At 43.9% G+C, this 17,189-nt stretch overlaps 1 protein-coding gene across 4 annotated transcripts in view; it reads left to right on the forward strand.

The window, feature by feature from the left end:
* TMEM94 (transmembrane protein 94) overlaps positions 1–17,189 on the forward strand; it is a 79,389-nt gene that overhangs the window by 25,654 nt on the left and 36,546 nt on the right. For 3 of the 4 annotated variants that reach the window (XM_067547542.1, XM_067547541.1, XM_067547543.1), the window contains 5 exons: positions 10,967–11,086; positions 12,011–12,138; positions 12,794–12,930; positions 13,667–13,869; positions 16,120–16,271. In XM_067547542.1, the coding sequence (XP_067403643.1) occupies positions 10,967–11,086; positions 12,011–12,138; positions 12,794–12,930; positions 13,667–13,869; positions 16,120–16,271 (740 nt within the window). Of the gene's footprint in view, positions 1–10,966; positions 11,087–12,010; positions 12,139–12,793; positions 12,931–13,666; positions 13,870–16,119; positions 16,272–17,189 lie in introns of those variants that run through there. The other variant, XM_067547544.1, reaches the window with a different exon arrangement.

The following is a 17,189-nucleotide window of genomic DNA, read 5'->3' on the forward strand; positions in this document are numbered from 1 at the left end:
ACACAGCCTGAGCTACTGAGTCCTGCTTTGCTGCCCCTGTGTTCAGTAACTCAAGTTTATCCATGTTTTTTAAATAGTTAACTATGGAGTTGCCAAAAGCCCCTTACCCTGAAAAGTGGGCCTTGCATTAGACCTGCTAGGTTGTACTATAGACTTAGTCCTCAAAGTCCTTAGCTAATGAATGGGAGATAGGGAGGAAACAAAGAGGACAGTGACAGATGTGCTGAAGTTTGGAGAATTTCTTCTCATCACCTGCTCCAGAGGGAGGTAGATTAACAATTCTTGGACCAATTTCAGTATTGGTGTAAAGGGGTGCAATTCCCCCTGAGGCCAAAGTGAATTTGGACCCTGGTATCCTTTCTGGAATTAGGGAAATACTGTAAATGGAAACATGCTAATAATAATAAATGCTGAACAGTTACATAGCTCAATATAGCTTCAAAGCATAGCACAAACATTCACTAACCCTCCAAGCACCCTTGTGAGCTATATAGGTAACTAGGTTCGTGGATTTGCTGCTGCAAACAGGACCAAAGGGACAGACTGGAGAAGGTGCTGATGAAAAGTGGACTGTTACCTGGGGAGCTGTTTCTTCCCTCTTTGTTGTTGAATAGCCACTAGAGAGAGAGAGAGCGATTGTGACTGAGGGAGCGAGAAAGTGCTGGGCTTTGCATTATTGGTGCAGAATGGTTTATCATGTCGGTTGGCATCTAACTCGCTGCTTTAAAGCAAGCTTTTAAAAACACTTCTTTGAACGTCATTATCTGGATTAAATTGGAATCTGTTTACATCAAGATCCAATCCTGATTTACAGGCCCTGTAAGTGCTGCTCTGGGCAGATCTCTTGTAGATTCACAGATCCCCACTAATGCTGCTGAGTCGGTTCACAGGGTCAATCTGTGGGTCCTCTTAGTGCTGAGTAGCAGAGAACCTCAAAGCCAGCTTCCAACCCCAGAGCTTCTGCAGCCTCCTAGTTACCAGGTAAGGCATAGGAGCTCTTTTGCTATAGGACAGGGAGCGATCCAGACTGCCTTTCAAGTTGCTCCTTCTGTTGGAGAAGGGATAGGGATTTGTGCTCTATATTAATCGGGGCACTGCTGTGCTGAGCACATATGCACCCAGATAGAACCAATATGCAGCTTGCTATGGGTTTTGTCTGTTTCTTTGGATTTGGGGCCACTACTGACTAAGCTGAGGCCATCAAACTCATGACACATGATTCTTAAACAATGGTTAATAGCTGTACCCAGTGCTCCTTCTAGCACCTGTCCCTGAGTGTTAAATGCTGAAAGCAACCATCTTTGCAGAGATGTGATATGTTTGTGGACCTGTGTGCCTTATTGCGAGATCAGTATTTATTTTCTCTATGCTTTCCTGTAGCATTCATCACTGTAGTATCAGGGCACCTCATAATGAAAGTATTAATCTTCACAACACCCTTGTGAGACAGGAAAGGATTGTTATCCCCATTTTATAGGTGGGGAACTGAGGAAATCTGTGGCAGAGCCAAGAGCATAACCCAGCCCTCTTGAGTCCTAGTCCAATGTCTTAACCAAAAAATTATCCTTCCTGTTCACTGTGGAGTATATGTGTGTCAGGAGGTTTTACAGTCCAGGTCACTAAACAGGGATCATGTTGCCAGGAGCCAGGAATCAGAGCTCGTTTCAGCAGTATCTGTGTGTTCCCTAGGAATGTGTATGGACATACCAGGGATGTAGTTAGTGATGTGAAACTTTTGCTCAGATTCGCCTGTCCATTGGCCTTGCCCTCCATATATCTGTAATCTCATAGAGTGGGTTTGCCATTGCATGCAATCTGATCACTAACACAGCAGTCAGACAGGGAGATCTAGTGTGCCGATGAAGGGTTTGAACTGGAACAAAAATATAGCCCTCTGCCAACACTAGTTTGTAATAAAAAATGTTACCCATAGGAAATTTCACAGTGAAGTGTATCTGTATGTGATGCCGGCCTCTGTGATGGGACAAAACAATCGGGCCATGTTGTGTCTTTCCTAACCAATAATATGGCTTGCCGTATTAAATGCAAATATGTCTACGTAGCGAGGGGACATGACGTCTCTCTGAGATGGACAGGGAGGGCACCCTACCCACCCCCAGGTGGGCAGAACCAGAACAGTAACACCTGCCCTGCTGGAAGCAGAAGGGCGGGTCAGGAAGTATAAAGGGAGTCCCAGCAAGAGATGTAAAAATTCATTAAAATAAAAAAATCCCTTTAAACATTCTAAAAATTGAATGTTTAAACATTTAAACATGGGGGGAGGAAGGGAGCTGTGCTGGGCTCTGCTTCTCACTGCCAAGAGAGAGCTGCCTAGCTGTGGCTCCTCCGCCGCAGAGCCGTAGCTGGGCAGCTCTCACTGGTGGGGAGCTGAGCCAAGCCCGCCAGCGGCTCCACCCCAGTTTAAACATAATCAGCTGTTTAAAACATTTAAACAGCTGATTGCCATTTAAACTGTTAGGCTTTTACATCCCTAGTCCTGGCTCAGTTGGCTAGAGCTGCCAGAGGAGAAGGATGTCTCTCTGTCCTTGTTAGGGCCCTGCGTTGGGACGCGATGGAGTCAGGTGGGCCAGATAGACATGGAGGGATGGCCCTGACCTATAGTCTGATAAAGTAACCTCTTCTCCCTGTGTTCAGAAGGCTCTGATCCATGAAATAGATTAATAGCCTGCGAAATGTCAGTGTTAAATTAAAAACAGCCTCCCTGTTTCTGCTACAGGAATGCAAAATAGCCTTCAAAAAGAGGGAAAAATAGTCTGCTGCCCCATTTTCTCTCTCCCATCCTTTTCATCTGAAAAATAGTTGAATCAAAGAGTTGCAAAAATGGAAATGTACTGTGTGCATCCAGGATTGGGAAAAGCCAGGCTATGAGGTATAAAATGAGCTGCCCCATCCTTCACTGTGTCTTAGAAATGGAGTTGCAGCCTGTGGAGACTGTTTCTAGTGAGTCTTCTGTTCTTCTCTTTCTCTTTTTTTTAAGTGTTTGTATTTGCACATACATTTATAGTTAAGTAGCCTTATTCTGCATGGTACTGGGTGCCCTCAGCTCCCCATGAATCTAAAGGGGAAAGAGGACATCTGGCACCTTGCAGGATTGGGCTGTAGATGGACATGTAGACACGTGCAGAAGCAGATGGGAAGATGATTATTATAAATTAGCGGCTGTGCTTTTTGGCCCAACATTGTTATATATTGCTTGGTGCAACAAATAAATATGTTAGCATGTAAGTTTTTAACGGTTCTAGGAAAGCCTAATGGTTTTGTTCTCATTACAGGTAAGCTCAGCCAAAAGGCAATTTCTGTCCATCAAAAAAGATAATAGAAACAAATGTTGGGGAGGGTGTCTTAATACGTTCACACATGTGCGCACACATGCAGTGAGCTGGGCAAAATTCTGCTCGCCTTGGGTGACTACATATTTTTTTTTAAAATGAGCAAGTAAAATGTCATCCGTCACAATGGTAAAAGGTGGGAGAATAGTGTCTGGATTGGACAGTTTTAATGTCACTTTGAATGGCTGTGTGTTTTAGTGTTAACTGGTCAGGAGTTCTCAATCAAAAATAATTTTAAATTGAAAAATGCAGTTTCTGCAGAAATCAAAATTTTCTATTGGGAAAATTGAAATGAAAGTATTTTGTTTCAGTTCAACCCAAATCAAAACATTTCATTAGGTCAAACCAAATTTAAACATTTCTTTTTGGGTCAGTTCAACATTATTGTGTGTTCACCTGACCTGCCACAGTGGCTCATGGGAACTGTAGTTTGGATACCTCATACCACCATTCTCTGTGGGCTGTGCTCTATGGCTGGACTACATATCGCAGGGTATAATCCATATAATAAAATTCCAGGATTGTTACTCTGAAGCCTAGAATATCTTTTGGGTTAGAGTTAGGTGATGTTCAAAATATCACCAGGTTTAGTTATCACTGTGTTTCATTGTCTGTTACCATCCAATTTTTAAGGACTTCACCATTTTGACTTTACAAATTACACTGGTGTGGTGTACAGCCACAATGAGACATATCTATGCCATGCCAGGAGTCCTACACCATGGTTATATTAGACGTAACTCTACCAATCATCACCCTTACTCTACAGCTAATTTGTATGCAACAATTTCATTGGTTGTATGAGGGAGACTGCACAGATGGTGGATTACTTGGTCCAACTGCCACATTGATGCGATAGGTCAGGCTTTCAGCTACCAGTATAAAGTGTGGGCCTCCAGGTGCCTAAGGAAGAGGTTGCAACTTAAGACAGCTGTAGGTGCAGCTCAGTGTAGGCTGAAGGGAGCAGAGATGACCAGGTGGGGATTCACAGGAGCAGCTAAACATTACAGGAAGAGAAGGCTTCCCTCCCTCTCAGGAGATTTGTCAGATGGAAGCTCACAGGAGAGGTTGTGAGGTGCGAGGGGAGTCCCTTTGCTGTAAGCCAGAGGAGGTGCAATGTACCAATCGTTCTTCCTACAGAATCTAGAAGATCCTCAGCAACTGGTTAGACTTCAACCAGCCCATAGATCAGCCTGTACCTGGGGGCTGCAGCCTGAGACTGTGGGTTGCCCAATGTGACAGGAGCTGGTGATCTGCTAGGCTTTGCAGGAGGAGAGCCCTATTGCAGCAGAGGAACTCCTTCCTTATTTCCCCTCACCTAACCATAGCAGGTTCACTGACTGGAGAACACAGGGAAGGGCTGGTGTTTCCATGCTTCCTCATTTTGCTGAGCTGCTTTTCATCCCCCCTGCTTAGCCCCCTTTCATTCCTGCAGACCCCAATGAGTTGGTTATGTGGGGCAGCAGCTCCGTCTACTCAAGCTATCCCTTTCTGCTGTTTGTTTATGGCCAAACTGACTTGTAATTAGAGATTGAGGATATTTACTGAAAGCAGAGGAAAGATGAAGTCACTGGGTCTTCTGTTCAGCACTCCATCCAGCCTCCATCTATGCCTGTTAGTGTCCTTTAGAAAGTAAAATCATGAATGCCTTGCTTTTCTTGCACTGTGTTTTTCTTAATAACTACTCTGTAGATTACAGCCCCGGGCCAGACACTATATCATCCCTGTGTCTAAGAGCTGTAGTTATTCCCTGTTTACCTGGCTCCTATCATTGCTGCTAGACTGAGCAGTAATAGGACAGTGCAGAGGTCAGCTGCGGAGAGGCACGTGCTTTACAAATGTTTGTATGTTTTCCAGGTCTCTTGGGTCAGTGAAGAAAGTAGTTGGCTATTTTCTGTGTTGCATAAGTATGCAGTGGGAGAGGGAAGGTGCCGCCCTCTAATGAAGTTGCATGATATGGGACTAATATTTGCTTTTTGTTGTGATGTGGGATCTAATTTTCCATGTCTTTAGAGGGAGCCCTATACTGGGTATGGAGGGAATATTTAGAGGTTGTCCATACTCCCATGACCATGTGGCAGCAGATTAGTCCTAGCAATTGAAGAAGCGAGTGTTGAGATTTTTATTACTGGACTAGCCATCTCACCAGCACATTGATAGAGCGCTGCGCAGATACAAAATAGTGGATCTGCATCCGATCTGCATCCACCAGACTCAATGTGTATTTAATGCATGGTCTGTACTCCATATTTTATGTCTATCTGCACCACACCCCCAGGCCACCAATCAGCTGTTTGGTGACCAGCTCCTTTGCCTTCATCTGCCACTGATCAGCTGTTTGGTCACCAAACAGGTGATTGGGAGCCAGCCTTCGGCCCTGGATCTTGAAGGCAGGGAAGCAGCCTCAAAGGCTATGAGCTGCAGACAGCTGCTTCCCTGCCTTTGAGATCCGCATCCGATCCACTATCTAGAAAAATGTTCTGTGGGTATCCATAGATTTGCAGGGCTCTACACATTGACTTCTTTACCAGTGGAGTCTCAGCCCTCCTTCTCCTTGCTGGAAGCACTCCTGCAGGTGATGAAAGGCTGAAGAGATCAGTCTCTCAGAAGCTGAAAAGCTGTCTGTTGTACCATATGAAAAATGTGACGGTTGCTTTAGTATATTTGAAATCTGGCTCATTAGATGCTGATCACTGAATGGGGTGGATGGACAGGAGTGTGTAATGGTAGATTTTGCTGTGGAAACCTAAAACTGTCCTTGCCATGAGCTCAAGATAGTTCTCCCTCCTTCTCCTCTTCATTCCTGGACTTTCTTCCCCTGTTTATTGATCTGAGATCCTGAAATGTTGTCTATGTGTCTATAGGTATTGTCCCTCACTCCTGTTATGATGTGCCTGTGTAGTATCAGCAGTGTGCTAGATGCTTTGCTATTTACTTGGTGTTTTAGGGGCCTCCATCAGATGCAGGAATGTTTGTTTTGGTGATATCTCCTTTTTTACCATTCTTCCCTCCACTTCCCTCATCCCTTTCATTACCTTCTTAAACCTCCTACTCTTGTCCACAAGATTCTTCTTTTGCACACTTGCACTTCACTTCATATAGGCTGACCCTGTCACAAAAGAATGAAGGTGTTCCAATTCTGAGATTTAGCGCTTGAACAGGCCACACAAGTATTTCAGGGACCCATCTGGTCATCTCTAGAGATTTATACCCGCTTCTCCTTCTTTTGCCTGCTGTGTTAATGAAATTTCCTCTTTATCAGGAACATGTGTCTGTACTAGGCATTGCTGTGGAGTGCCCCTCTACCACTCTCTAGTCTCCTCCATAGCCCAATGGTATAGCTGTTGGAACCAGCCCAGTGGTGTCTAGACACACTGTGCTTTTCAGTGAGAATCCCTGTCATTATTGCTGCCTTGTATTTTGTAGAGTAGAAGAGGTGCTGCTATCAGTTCTCACCCTGTGGTTGGGAGAATGAGCAACTTCTTTGTGGTATGTTGCTATGCCCCAACCAACAACTAGAGCATAGAAAAAAGGAAGGCTTTTTTCCTCGGTCACTCCTTTGTGTAGCATTCCAATGGTGCAGAAGCATTTGTATTGCTGGCTAAATTGCCTGCTCTGTTCCCCTCTGGGAATCTTTGTCAGACTCCTATGTTCAGCCCCGCATTGATGTTACCTGGTCCTCCTCCAAGAGAAACATGGAACTGTTTCCTCTAATCCTATAACCAGCACAGAGAATGAGAATTACAGCAGGATTATTTTTAGCTCTGTCAAAGCTGCAATTTAGGCAGCATCCCAGTCTCCGCCTTGCAAGAACTTTCTGCTTTCGATTTTCATTTTGCTGCAGAATGCTTGGCAACTTCATTTGCTGAAAGAGCAGGGAAGGGGCTAGGTGGGTGGGTTCTAGAGTGTGGCTCGGATTAGAGCATTAGTCTCTCATCCCTTGAAACCCAGGTTCAAATTCTGGTTTGCATCACAAGTGAAAGTCAGTTTGACAGTCCTAGTTTAGTTTCCTGTAGATGTCCATGCACATCATAAATCTACTCAGGTCTGGAATAGCAAGAACATGTAGGTCAGAACTGAGGTGCACTTGCAGAGCTTTGTGTGTGTGTGCAGGTCTTGAATATCAGGAGTGGTTGAAATTGAACTGCATTAGGCACAGCTACCTGAGGAGTCTGCGACTGCAATAGCAGGAGAGGCTGCAGCTCTTGATTGAGCTGCATTGGCAGTGCAGTGTGTCTGTAGGTGGTGTGGGAAGCTTGCATGGTGCTTGCTTGCATTGTGTCAGGTTCTGGCCAGTGTAAAATAATCCTTCACTTTTGTAAGCAGTGAAATTCACTCAGGCTTTTTCAAGATGATGGATATCCCATGTTCAATGTATTTGCATTTGCTCTGCTATAAGTGCCCCAGCTGGGATTTCTATTCTAGAGCTCCACTGTTCTTCATTTTGTCTTTAAGTAATAGTTTTATATCCCTTTTTGGTACTAACCTCATGATCTCATCTTAAACTGCCAGTTCAATTTTCCAGTTCAACAGAGGTGGTTATTTGTCTAATGGAGAAAAGCCACAATGACATGGTTATATTCTGATCCAGCAGTGTTTCATAAACCCACTGCCCAGGATACGAATAGAAACAGCCAGGGATTATTTAAGGCCTAACTGTGACACAATATTGAGACATGAAAGTGAATAGTCTAGTAGTAATATGAGTTCTGTTATGGTCCTCATATGGTCACTTGTTTGTTCTTTCAGTAGCTGCCTTCTGTAACCTGTTCCTGTGAATTGTTAGCGTCCTAAGTTAGCAGCTTTTAATAACTTGCTTGCTGGGACAGAGTGAGAACCAAGTTCCCAGTTTTTGTTTACTGTACCTCTCCACAATGTCTCTTCATGCTTTAAAAGAAAGGAGGCCTCTTGCTTTGGGCTCAAACTCGTGTTCATCTCCCAAAATCCTGGAGTTAACCCTTTTTTAATGTAAATAACTTAAGGTAATAAAATTGAGCTGCTACAAAATGGGCATGCTAAAGAACCGTAACCTGGGTGGACAGAATAATATGGCAGCTTGATCTTTGAGGGAATAGCAAAGCAATCTGCCTTCATTGACCTCCAGCCGCACCCCAAAACCTACTAAACTCTTGCAAAAACACTAGAGCACAGAGTTGCGGAGGCTAGATTCTCCAAGAAAATCTGAAAATTGAAAAAGATACCTCACTAAGAAGAGTGTTTCTGGGTCACAGCGTAGAGAGATTCCTCTGACTCCAAGTGAACACATGGCAGTCAAATCAGGCACAAATGGCAGGGCTGAGGAAAATCAAATGGCTATCAAAGCAGACATTCTGGAGATGATCTCTGAGTTTCAGGCCATGAGAGATGACCTGACAGCTACACTTCTCGCAGTAAAGAAGGAAGTTGCTGACTTGGAAGAGCAAGTCATTGTGCTAGAGACTGGCCTAAGAGAAGCAAGTGAGAGGGAAACTGAGCTGCATGGCACTGACGGAGCAGAGAGAGCGATCTAGCTGAAATTGGATGATATAGAAAACTGAATGAGAAGGAACAACATCAAAATTAAGGGACTGACAGCCTGTCAGTGCAGAAGGAGGAAATCCAATTTGGTATATAAAAATGTTAATCCTGGAGTTGTTACATCTGATCTCTTTGAAAGGCATAAAAGTGGAGAGAGCACATAGGACACTGCTCCCCTGCCTGTGCCTTATAAATCCAGAGACCTAATGGTGAAATTTCATGATTATAAGTAGAAAAACTTAATTATGAAAAAAACCTCAGAGAGCATTCAGAACTCATACTCAAAGGCCACAAACTGCAATTTTTCCATGACACCTTTGCCCTAACTTTAAAAAAGAGAAGAGAGGTGGGGGAAATTATAGCAGCACTCAGAAGGGCAGATATCTGCTACAGATAGGGATTCCCAGTTAAACTCTCATTCAGCTTCAGAATTATACAGTAAGTGTCTTCAAACAAGGAAAAATACACTTCAATCTCTTGGTATAGAAATCCCAGTCCTAGGTGTTCATGAAGACTATCCAGAGGTAGTAACTACAGATGAGCTGTTTAAAAAAAACTCATAGGAAATGAGGAAACATAAGAAAAAGAAGATAGGAAAAGAAAAGACAAAAGATTCTAGCGATCACACTGGCAATGACAGAAGTGATGCTGAACAAGGGTACTCCAATACCTAAGGTGTGTCCTAGAGACTAACCACAAGGGGTTTCGTGGGAGTCACCAGGTATGAACAGTTACACTGTGAATGTTATAAAGAAAACAATACGAAATTTCTTTAATTGGGGATGATGAATAATAGCTGTGTTCTGTATTTTAAAATGTAGAGGAAACAAAGGACAATAAGAAGGGAGTTGTGGGGGGGGGGGGAATCCCAAGAATGGAACAGACAGGAGAAAATAGGGGGCAGATTGGAAGTCACCTTTGGAAGTTCTGTGTAAATCCTCCTTGTAACTGAATCAGATGGTAATCTATCCCTAAGGGTGGAGGGTGAGGTCCCACAGGTGGAGAATGTACCTCCTTTGGGATGCAAGAGAAGCAGCCCAAATGTTCTTGGTGAGAGTTTAGGGTATAGGGATCAGAAAAGCATAGTCATTTGGAGACAAGTTATATTGCTGTTTTATTTGTGAATTTACAGTAAGGGGAATGCAGAAGAGGGGAGGGAACTCGGAAGGTGGGGAGAATTAATTCAAGAAACAGAAATGGAAATTTACAAACACAAACCAAGCCATATTCAGGCACACAATTATGATTTCAACATAATTAGAAACAAGAGACACTGACAACACAAAGGTTCATGCCATCAACAGCTAAAGAATCACAATAGTTTCAAGTTTTTTAATAAGCTGAATAATTACTCGCAATGGTTTTTCCTTTTAAAGTGACGTATTTGCATGTCAAAGGGCTAAATAATGTAACTGGGGGAAGTGTCTGGATTTAAAGTAAGTTATACCAAATACTGAAATGCCAGAATCTGAAATGTCACTCCTCCAAAAAACATTTGGATACAAACAGGCAACAAATTCTATAAGATACCTGGGAATTCAAATCTCAAACAACCCAGGAGAGTTCTATGATTTAAGTGTCAAACGACTACTTCAGGAAATGAACAATGATCTGGGGTGCTGGGGGAAGTATGCAGTGTTTTGGTTGGGAAGAATAGCCGCTGCCAAAATGAGCTTCTGCCAACAAGACAAAGTGGTCTTTCACTAGGATAGCTGTTTGGGGATCCATCCGCAACCTGCTCTTAGCAAGCCACCTGGGGTCCCTTACAAAGTGATATCAATTCAAATCTCCCTCGCCTCTGGGAGCTGAGCATGCTTCCTTAGTAGCATTCCTAGTCTCTGCCAGCCAGAGACTCTTTTGTCTTCTGGATGTTGTCTTACAGTTCTCCTGCTGTGATGGAGCATTTGACTGGACTGCTCAGCAGTGTGTTCCTTGCCTGAAATCATCTTGGCTTTTTGTTCCAGCAGGCCAGTGTAAAGTTCATGGGAGGGCGAGAACATTGCAGGTGATTCCAAGGCATTCAGGGACATAGTCCTTGGCTAATAGGAAGAAGCCAAGAAAGATGATGATGAATTACTAAACAGTTTTTTGCTGTTCAGGATGAGATGACCTCAAGTTTGGGCCTGACCACAACGAAGGCCCTCACTGTCCTGAGAGACCAGCTATCAGCGCTGCTGGAGGGGCATCAGAAGGAAAGGAAGAAGGTGATTTCATGGAAGGTGAGGCAGAAAGAAGTCCATGTTAGGCTCTTATCTTCCCTATCCCTCTCTCAAAACCCTAAAGTTTGGGAATTAGACCAGTTCCCCATATGGATAGCACAAAGGACCTATGGTGCAGCCCCAAACTTTCGGAACCCTGTTAAGTTAAAACTCTGGATTAATTGAAGGTCAATTATGGACCCTAGGGTCTGCTTCTCTGGAGCTTCCAAGTTCCTTGGGGCTAAAGCTAAGAGCTATGCAAGGGTGTATCTCCTTTGCAGCTGTGCAGTTGTGGAACTTAAGAGCTTAACTTCAACCCAGAGATGCTTCCGGCTTGCAAAGGCTGAAACTCCTCCCTAATCAACCCCCCACCCCTTCCAACATTAGGAAGGTGGATGTGTGCTGCCTTCTCCTTCTCCCCTGCCCCCAAGAGTGTTCTAAAATTGGGGCGTACCTGTATTTGAAATGTGATCTTTATAGAGAGAGGCTCCAAAGTTGCCTCTCTGTGCACATAGGGGGTTGCTTAGAGCAGATGGGTCTATAGGGCTCTGAGGCTTATCATACTCTCCTGATGCCTCAGCTACAACTGGGGTGTCCTATACCTTAAATACAAAGCTCTAGAGTCTTGTTTCTTATAATTACACTTAAAAAAGTTTGTTCTCCTCTCTGGATCAGTGACAATAAGGCATCCTGGCACAGCAGCCTTTTCATTATGCCGAGGCAGTGAGTGTTCGTCCAAACCAGTCATCTGATCCATTGTTCTGTGTTAGAACTCAGATAAACACGGACATGGGAAGCTCTTTACTGTTTTGAGGGTTTTTGCAAACTGTGTTCGCTCCCCAGTGGTCTTGTAAATTTCTACCTTCCTCCTATTATATTTTGCTTGCTAAAGGACTGAATCTGTCTTTAGTTAACACTGAATCTCTCTGCTGTTTTACTTTGTAGGAGGTGTGGAGGAGCAGTTTCCTGTACCATGGTAACCGTTGCTCCTGTTTCCATTGGCCAGGTGCATCTCTGATGCTGCTTGCAGTGCTGATGCTGTTGTGCTGCTATGGGAGCCAGCCACAAGGGAGGTAAGCAAAGCATCCTTTGCTATTTGAGGGGGAGTAGGGTAGCTGTATATTGTAGTTGTATCAGTAGTGCCTATGGTTGTCTTATCGTTGTGGTCCCTAATTCTTTCTAATCACTGGGCTCATTCATGTCCAGATCGTGTCCCTATCGGCTCCTTCCCCCAACCTCTGGCATAGACTCGTTTTGGGAGCTCATTAATGCTGCTTCTCAATAATTCCATAGGATCTGATAGAGAGAATGTGGTTGCCTCCATTTGGGATCTGTACAAGCTCCTTTTCATGCAGTGCTCACCAGATCCCCTGATGTCGTGGGGGTGTGGGACTAGAGAGGGAGAATTTTGAAACTGAACTGGGGGTTGGGATCCCTCAGGGAAGAGTGCAGAGAGCTCCACTTGGATTCTCTGACTATATTTTGTAAGGATATTTCTGGATTGAAGCAGATCCTGTGGAACTTCTCCAGCGGAATTGTTCTAAAGACCAAGCCTGGCCTTAGTGCCTCTGCTTTTCTTTATAAATAAAGTTAATATTTGAGTCCCTGGGATGAAAGAATAAAGGGCCAGGCAGGTGAGCATTTGTCTCTGTGCACAGGGAAGCATATTCTGCTCCTTTACTCACGTGCCTCTTCTGCTTCTTGACTGTTTCCTTTTGCCTCACAAAGCCAAGGTGCTGAGATTGTGAATGCCCTAGCACTCTTCCTCCTCCTCCTCTTGAACCTCTTCTTGATTGGGCGACAAGAGAGGTTGAAGTGCAGAGAGGTTGAAAGGAGGCTCCGAACCATCATCGACAAGATAAACGGTGAGGTCTCTCTCCTCCATCTCCCATTTGGGTTGTCATGCACACACTAACAGTTTCCCCCTCTGTTAGATTTCTCTCCAAACATTGGTACATCCATCACATGTATTTAGATTACCTGTCCTGCTGTGTCTGATACAGAGGCAGACTGTTGAGAGGTGTGCTTTGCCCACTGCCGTCTTTCGATGGGATACGCTGAGCTGAGATAGTGCCATATGCTTTGAGCCTTAATCTTGTAAGGCAAATGGCCACTATGTCTGCACACTGGAATAAGTCTAAGCATCTCATAAAAATATCTGCCTTCCAGCAAGCACTGTAAGAGACGAATGTAGGGGCAGCACCCCCTCAGCAAGAGACAGGTGCATGGATATAGCTCTGAGTGAGCACCCTCCCAACCTGGGGGAGCTTCTGCCTGGCAGGAGGTGGAGTAATCCTTTTCAGCATGGGGCTCTTTGGGATATTCTCTTGGCCTTTCTCTTGTATAGATTCATTTCAGCATTGCCTGATGTTTGTTTTATGTTGCAGTTTGGCTATGGGTAGCTGTCTGTACAGGATGGGGCTATATGGGGGCCCTCCGCATCCGTCATGGGGGAATAAAGGAAATGGCAGGAGATCATAAGGACTGTGGGGATTAACACCGGGGAGGGATCACTGCCACTGTGTAATGTAAATCCTATGAGATCATCAATCCTTCTCCAGTGGGGTCTTCCTCACTCTTCCCTGTTCTTTGTTCTTTCAGATACCCTGACAGATGGCAAAGATCCGAAGTGGCCAGACTCCATGTACCCCGACCTTCACATGCCTTTTGCTCCATCCTGGTCCCTCCACTGGGCCTACAGGGATGGTCATCTCGTAAACCTACCTGTCAGCCTGTTAGTAGAGGGTGACATTATTGCTCTGAGACCGGGGCAGGAGTCTTTTGCTTCTCTGAGAGGGATTAAGGTAACTCATTTGTTTCCTTTCTGTGCCATGATGAAAGATTGTTTCCCAGGGTGATCTTGTTGGTGACCAATTCCCAGAGCATGCAGTATTCTCGTGTGTTTGATCTCTTTTTACCTTGGGAACACTCTGGAGCTTCATCTTGCACTTCATTTGTGCAGCTAAAAGTGTGTTTAAACAGCTCTCTTGCCAACCCAAAAAACCCAAGAGCTTAGTCACATGATGCCAAACCATAATGTTTCTTATCCTCCCCAGATAGGAAAGGAATGTATTGTGCTTCTGATCATAACTGTGTTAAACCCATCTGAATAGATAATTCAATAGGACACTTTCCCATTTTGAAACCTTGGGTATTTCTGTTGTGTCAGAGGATGGGTTTTAGGCAGAAAGTCACCATCACTAATGATCCTTAAATGAACCTGTGGGCAAAATACTCCTCTCTGCTCCTTGCTGTGAAGTCATTGCACTCGCTTTGCAGACAAAACTCCCAATATGGTGTTTCTGCGTGGAACCCTAGTGTAGAATATGCCACTCTGATCAAAGAACGGGAATTTTACCCATATTTCATGTGGCATAATAAAGGCTTATCTGCTCTGACTTTCCCCTTTCTGCTCTCTGATTATGTAAGGTAATAGTATAGAATACATGAGGGAAAAGTGGATGAACTGCCCAAGAGGGCTGGACCTCCAAGCTAAGGAAGAAAATTGATTGAGAAAGAGTGGGGAAAAATGTTTAGGTTACCACTGCAGGACAGCAAGTGGTCTCTGATCTAGACTTAACTGTTATAAAATCATGCATCTGTCCATTAAACTCCAGAATAATTTCAGGGAAGATGGGGAGTGGCCAGTACTGGTGGGAATGTTACCTGGACCACACCTTAACTCATGAGTGGTGTAATTATCCATTGACCAGGTCTTATTTGGGAAGAAACTATGAACAGCCTGCTGTGTCAGAAAACCCTTTCTTCATGGCGTTTGAATACTGAAGCTTGCCCTTTACAATGTACCAAAACAAGCAGCAGGGCCTGGCTTTCCTCCTAACTCTGAAAGCAGCTCTCAGAGAATGGAAACTTGTGGGATGATCTGTTTAGAGAATGTACAGAGTTGGTGGTACAAACAGCAGCACTTGACAGAACAAAGAGAGAGCTTTAGATTAGAAAAGTTTAAAGGTGTGGGGGGAAATCTCCTAGCTAGATAAAGTGCTGGAAGGGGGAAAGAGATTAAAATAATACAATATTTTATGTTTCTGCAGCAGCTCTTTGCCAAGGAGCTCGCGTTCCTTTACAAATGTTAAAAATTAAGCCTTACGAACTCCTGTGAGGCAGATAAAGGAATTACATGGATCGTTTCTCTGTTTCTAATGCATCTACTTCTGGGCTATAATGTAGCAGCTGTACAACAACATAGCAGCAACACCAGTTTAGGACAAGAACTGAAAAAGAATGCCACATCCACTTCAGATTGGATAATTATTATAGCTAATTAAGAGCAGTGGAATGAAATTACCAAAATTACAATTTGTCCAGGTCATCAGAATTTAATAGGTGCAAATGGGCAGGATTTAATATTTTTTACTAGAGATGGGGGGGGAAAACCACTCTTTCCTCTGTTCCCCACCTCATGGGTCCTAAAATAAAATACAGAAGTCATAGAAAGATGAGGAAACATGTTGTACAAGACAGACATGGGAAAATTCAGCTTTTAAAGTTATTTTTGATGCTCTTTATTGTCTAAGGTCACATCTAAACTGTGAGTGCTACAATCACACAGCTGTGGAGCCTTACTTATGTCACCATAGTGTAGATGCTTCCTGCCGCGATGGAAAGGATTTTTTCATTGCTGTAGGAACTCTGCCTCCCTAAGCAATGGTAGCTAGGTCGGTGGAGGCATTTTTCTATTGCCCTAGCTGCGCCGACACTGGGAGGTTAGGTCAGCATAGCTGTGAGTTTTTTTCACACCTCTGAGCACCAGAGCTATGCTGACCTCACTTTCACTCCAAATGTCTGTACCTATGAAATGTGCCTACATGCTACTGCTAAACTGAGGAGTAAGTGTTGCATTATGCAATAGGTGTTGCATTCTGCTGCATATTCAGTGCAGCAGTTTTGCAAACAAATTTTAAAGCATTGAGAGTTTGAACAGTGCAGGAAACATATGTCCTGCATTGAACAGAACTTTGCTGTATTAAAGCACCAGTGCCTTCTTGGAGGTTTCCATTGAGTTGTCTGTCTTATCTTCTTTAATTTGATAACAGGATGATGAACACATTGTTCTGGAGCCAGGAGACTTGTTCCCCCCTTTCTCTCCTCCACCTTCCCCAAGGGGTGAAGTGAAGAAGGGACCTCAGAATCCTCAGCTGTATCGTCTCTTTCGTGTCCTAAAGACCCCAGTGATTGACAAAGTCAGGTGTGCTAAATACTGCTTGTCATGCTTGTGCAGGCCGGCTTGGTTCTTTTTGCAGCCCTAGATCAGAAGGGGTGGAGTTTTGCCTGTCCTGTACAGGGGGCTTCAGATAGATGATATTACCTCTTATCCATTATCTGGAATACTACAGCTGTAAGATTCTCACTAGACTCTTTCACTGGTTCTCAGCAGCTGTTAAGTCAGATGGATGCATAAAGCAATATTCTCCAAACTCCTGGTTTAGCTTCTCACCTGCAAACTATTTGTGGTGGTGGCAGGAAAATCAGAGAATTCCTGCATTTGATAGCAAGTCTTGTACTTGGCTTCATTTCTATAGAGATCTGACTTTCCTTTTTCATTTTTTTTAAGTCTCTGTTTCAAACTCAGAGACCAAGGACAAGGCTAGCTGTCACCTTTGTAACCAGAGACATCAACTGTGAATTATGGGCACAGAAGTTTGGTTCTGCAGAGAATACTAACCTGCAAGGACAGTTGCCCTCTTTTTAAGGATGATGTAATTTTAAGAAGTAAAATGCTGATTCTTGGATGAGCAAAGGAAAGAATAGTGAGAGGGCTGGAGATAGCATGAGGCAGGTGTTTCATTGTTACTTGATCTGGTTCAGCAGGGAGGCCAAGCCCATTTTTAGAAATGGGAAATGTTCTTTCATATGACTATTGATCTTTCAGCTATGAATGGGTGGGATTCTCTGCGGGTGCCATTTCTCCTTAGGATTTAATCAGTAACATAAGTAACCCTTCTAGTCAGCTGGAGATGTGGGTATCTGAATGTATTCTGACCAGAAGTGCAGGTTAGGATTTGAGAGCTGCTGTAAACCTGCTGAGGAGTCGAGGGGAGTTCATTATATTTACTCCAGTGTCATGGGCAGAGCTAATAGTATAGAATGCCTGGCTTTGGGTCTG

This window comes from Emydura macquarii, unplaced genomic scaffold (assembly GCF_026122565.2).
Source record: "Emydura macquarii macquarii isolate MOO-44397 ecotype Brisbane River unplaced genomic scaffold, CSIRO-AGI_Emac_v2 contig_1230, whole genome shotgun sequence".
In the NCBI taxonomy this organism is placed as follows: domain Eukaryota; kingdom Metazoa; phylum Chordata; order Testudines; family Chelidae; genus Emydura; species Emydura macquarii.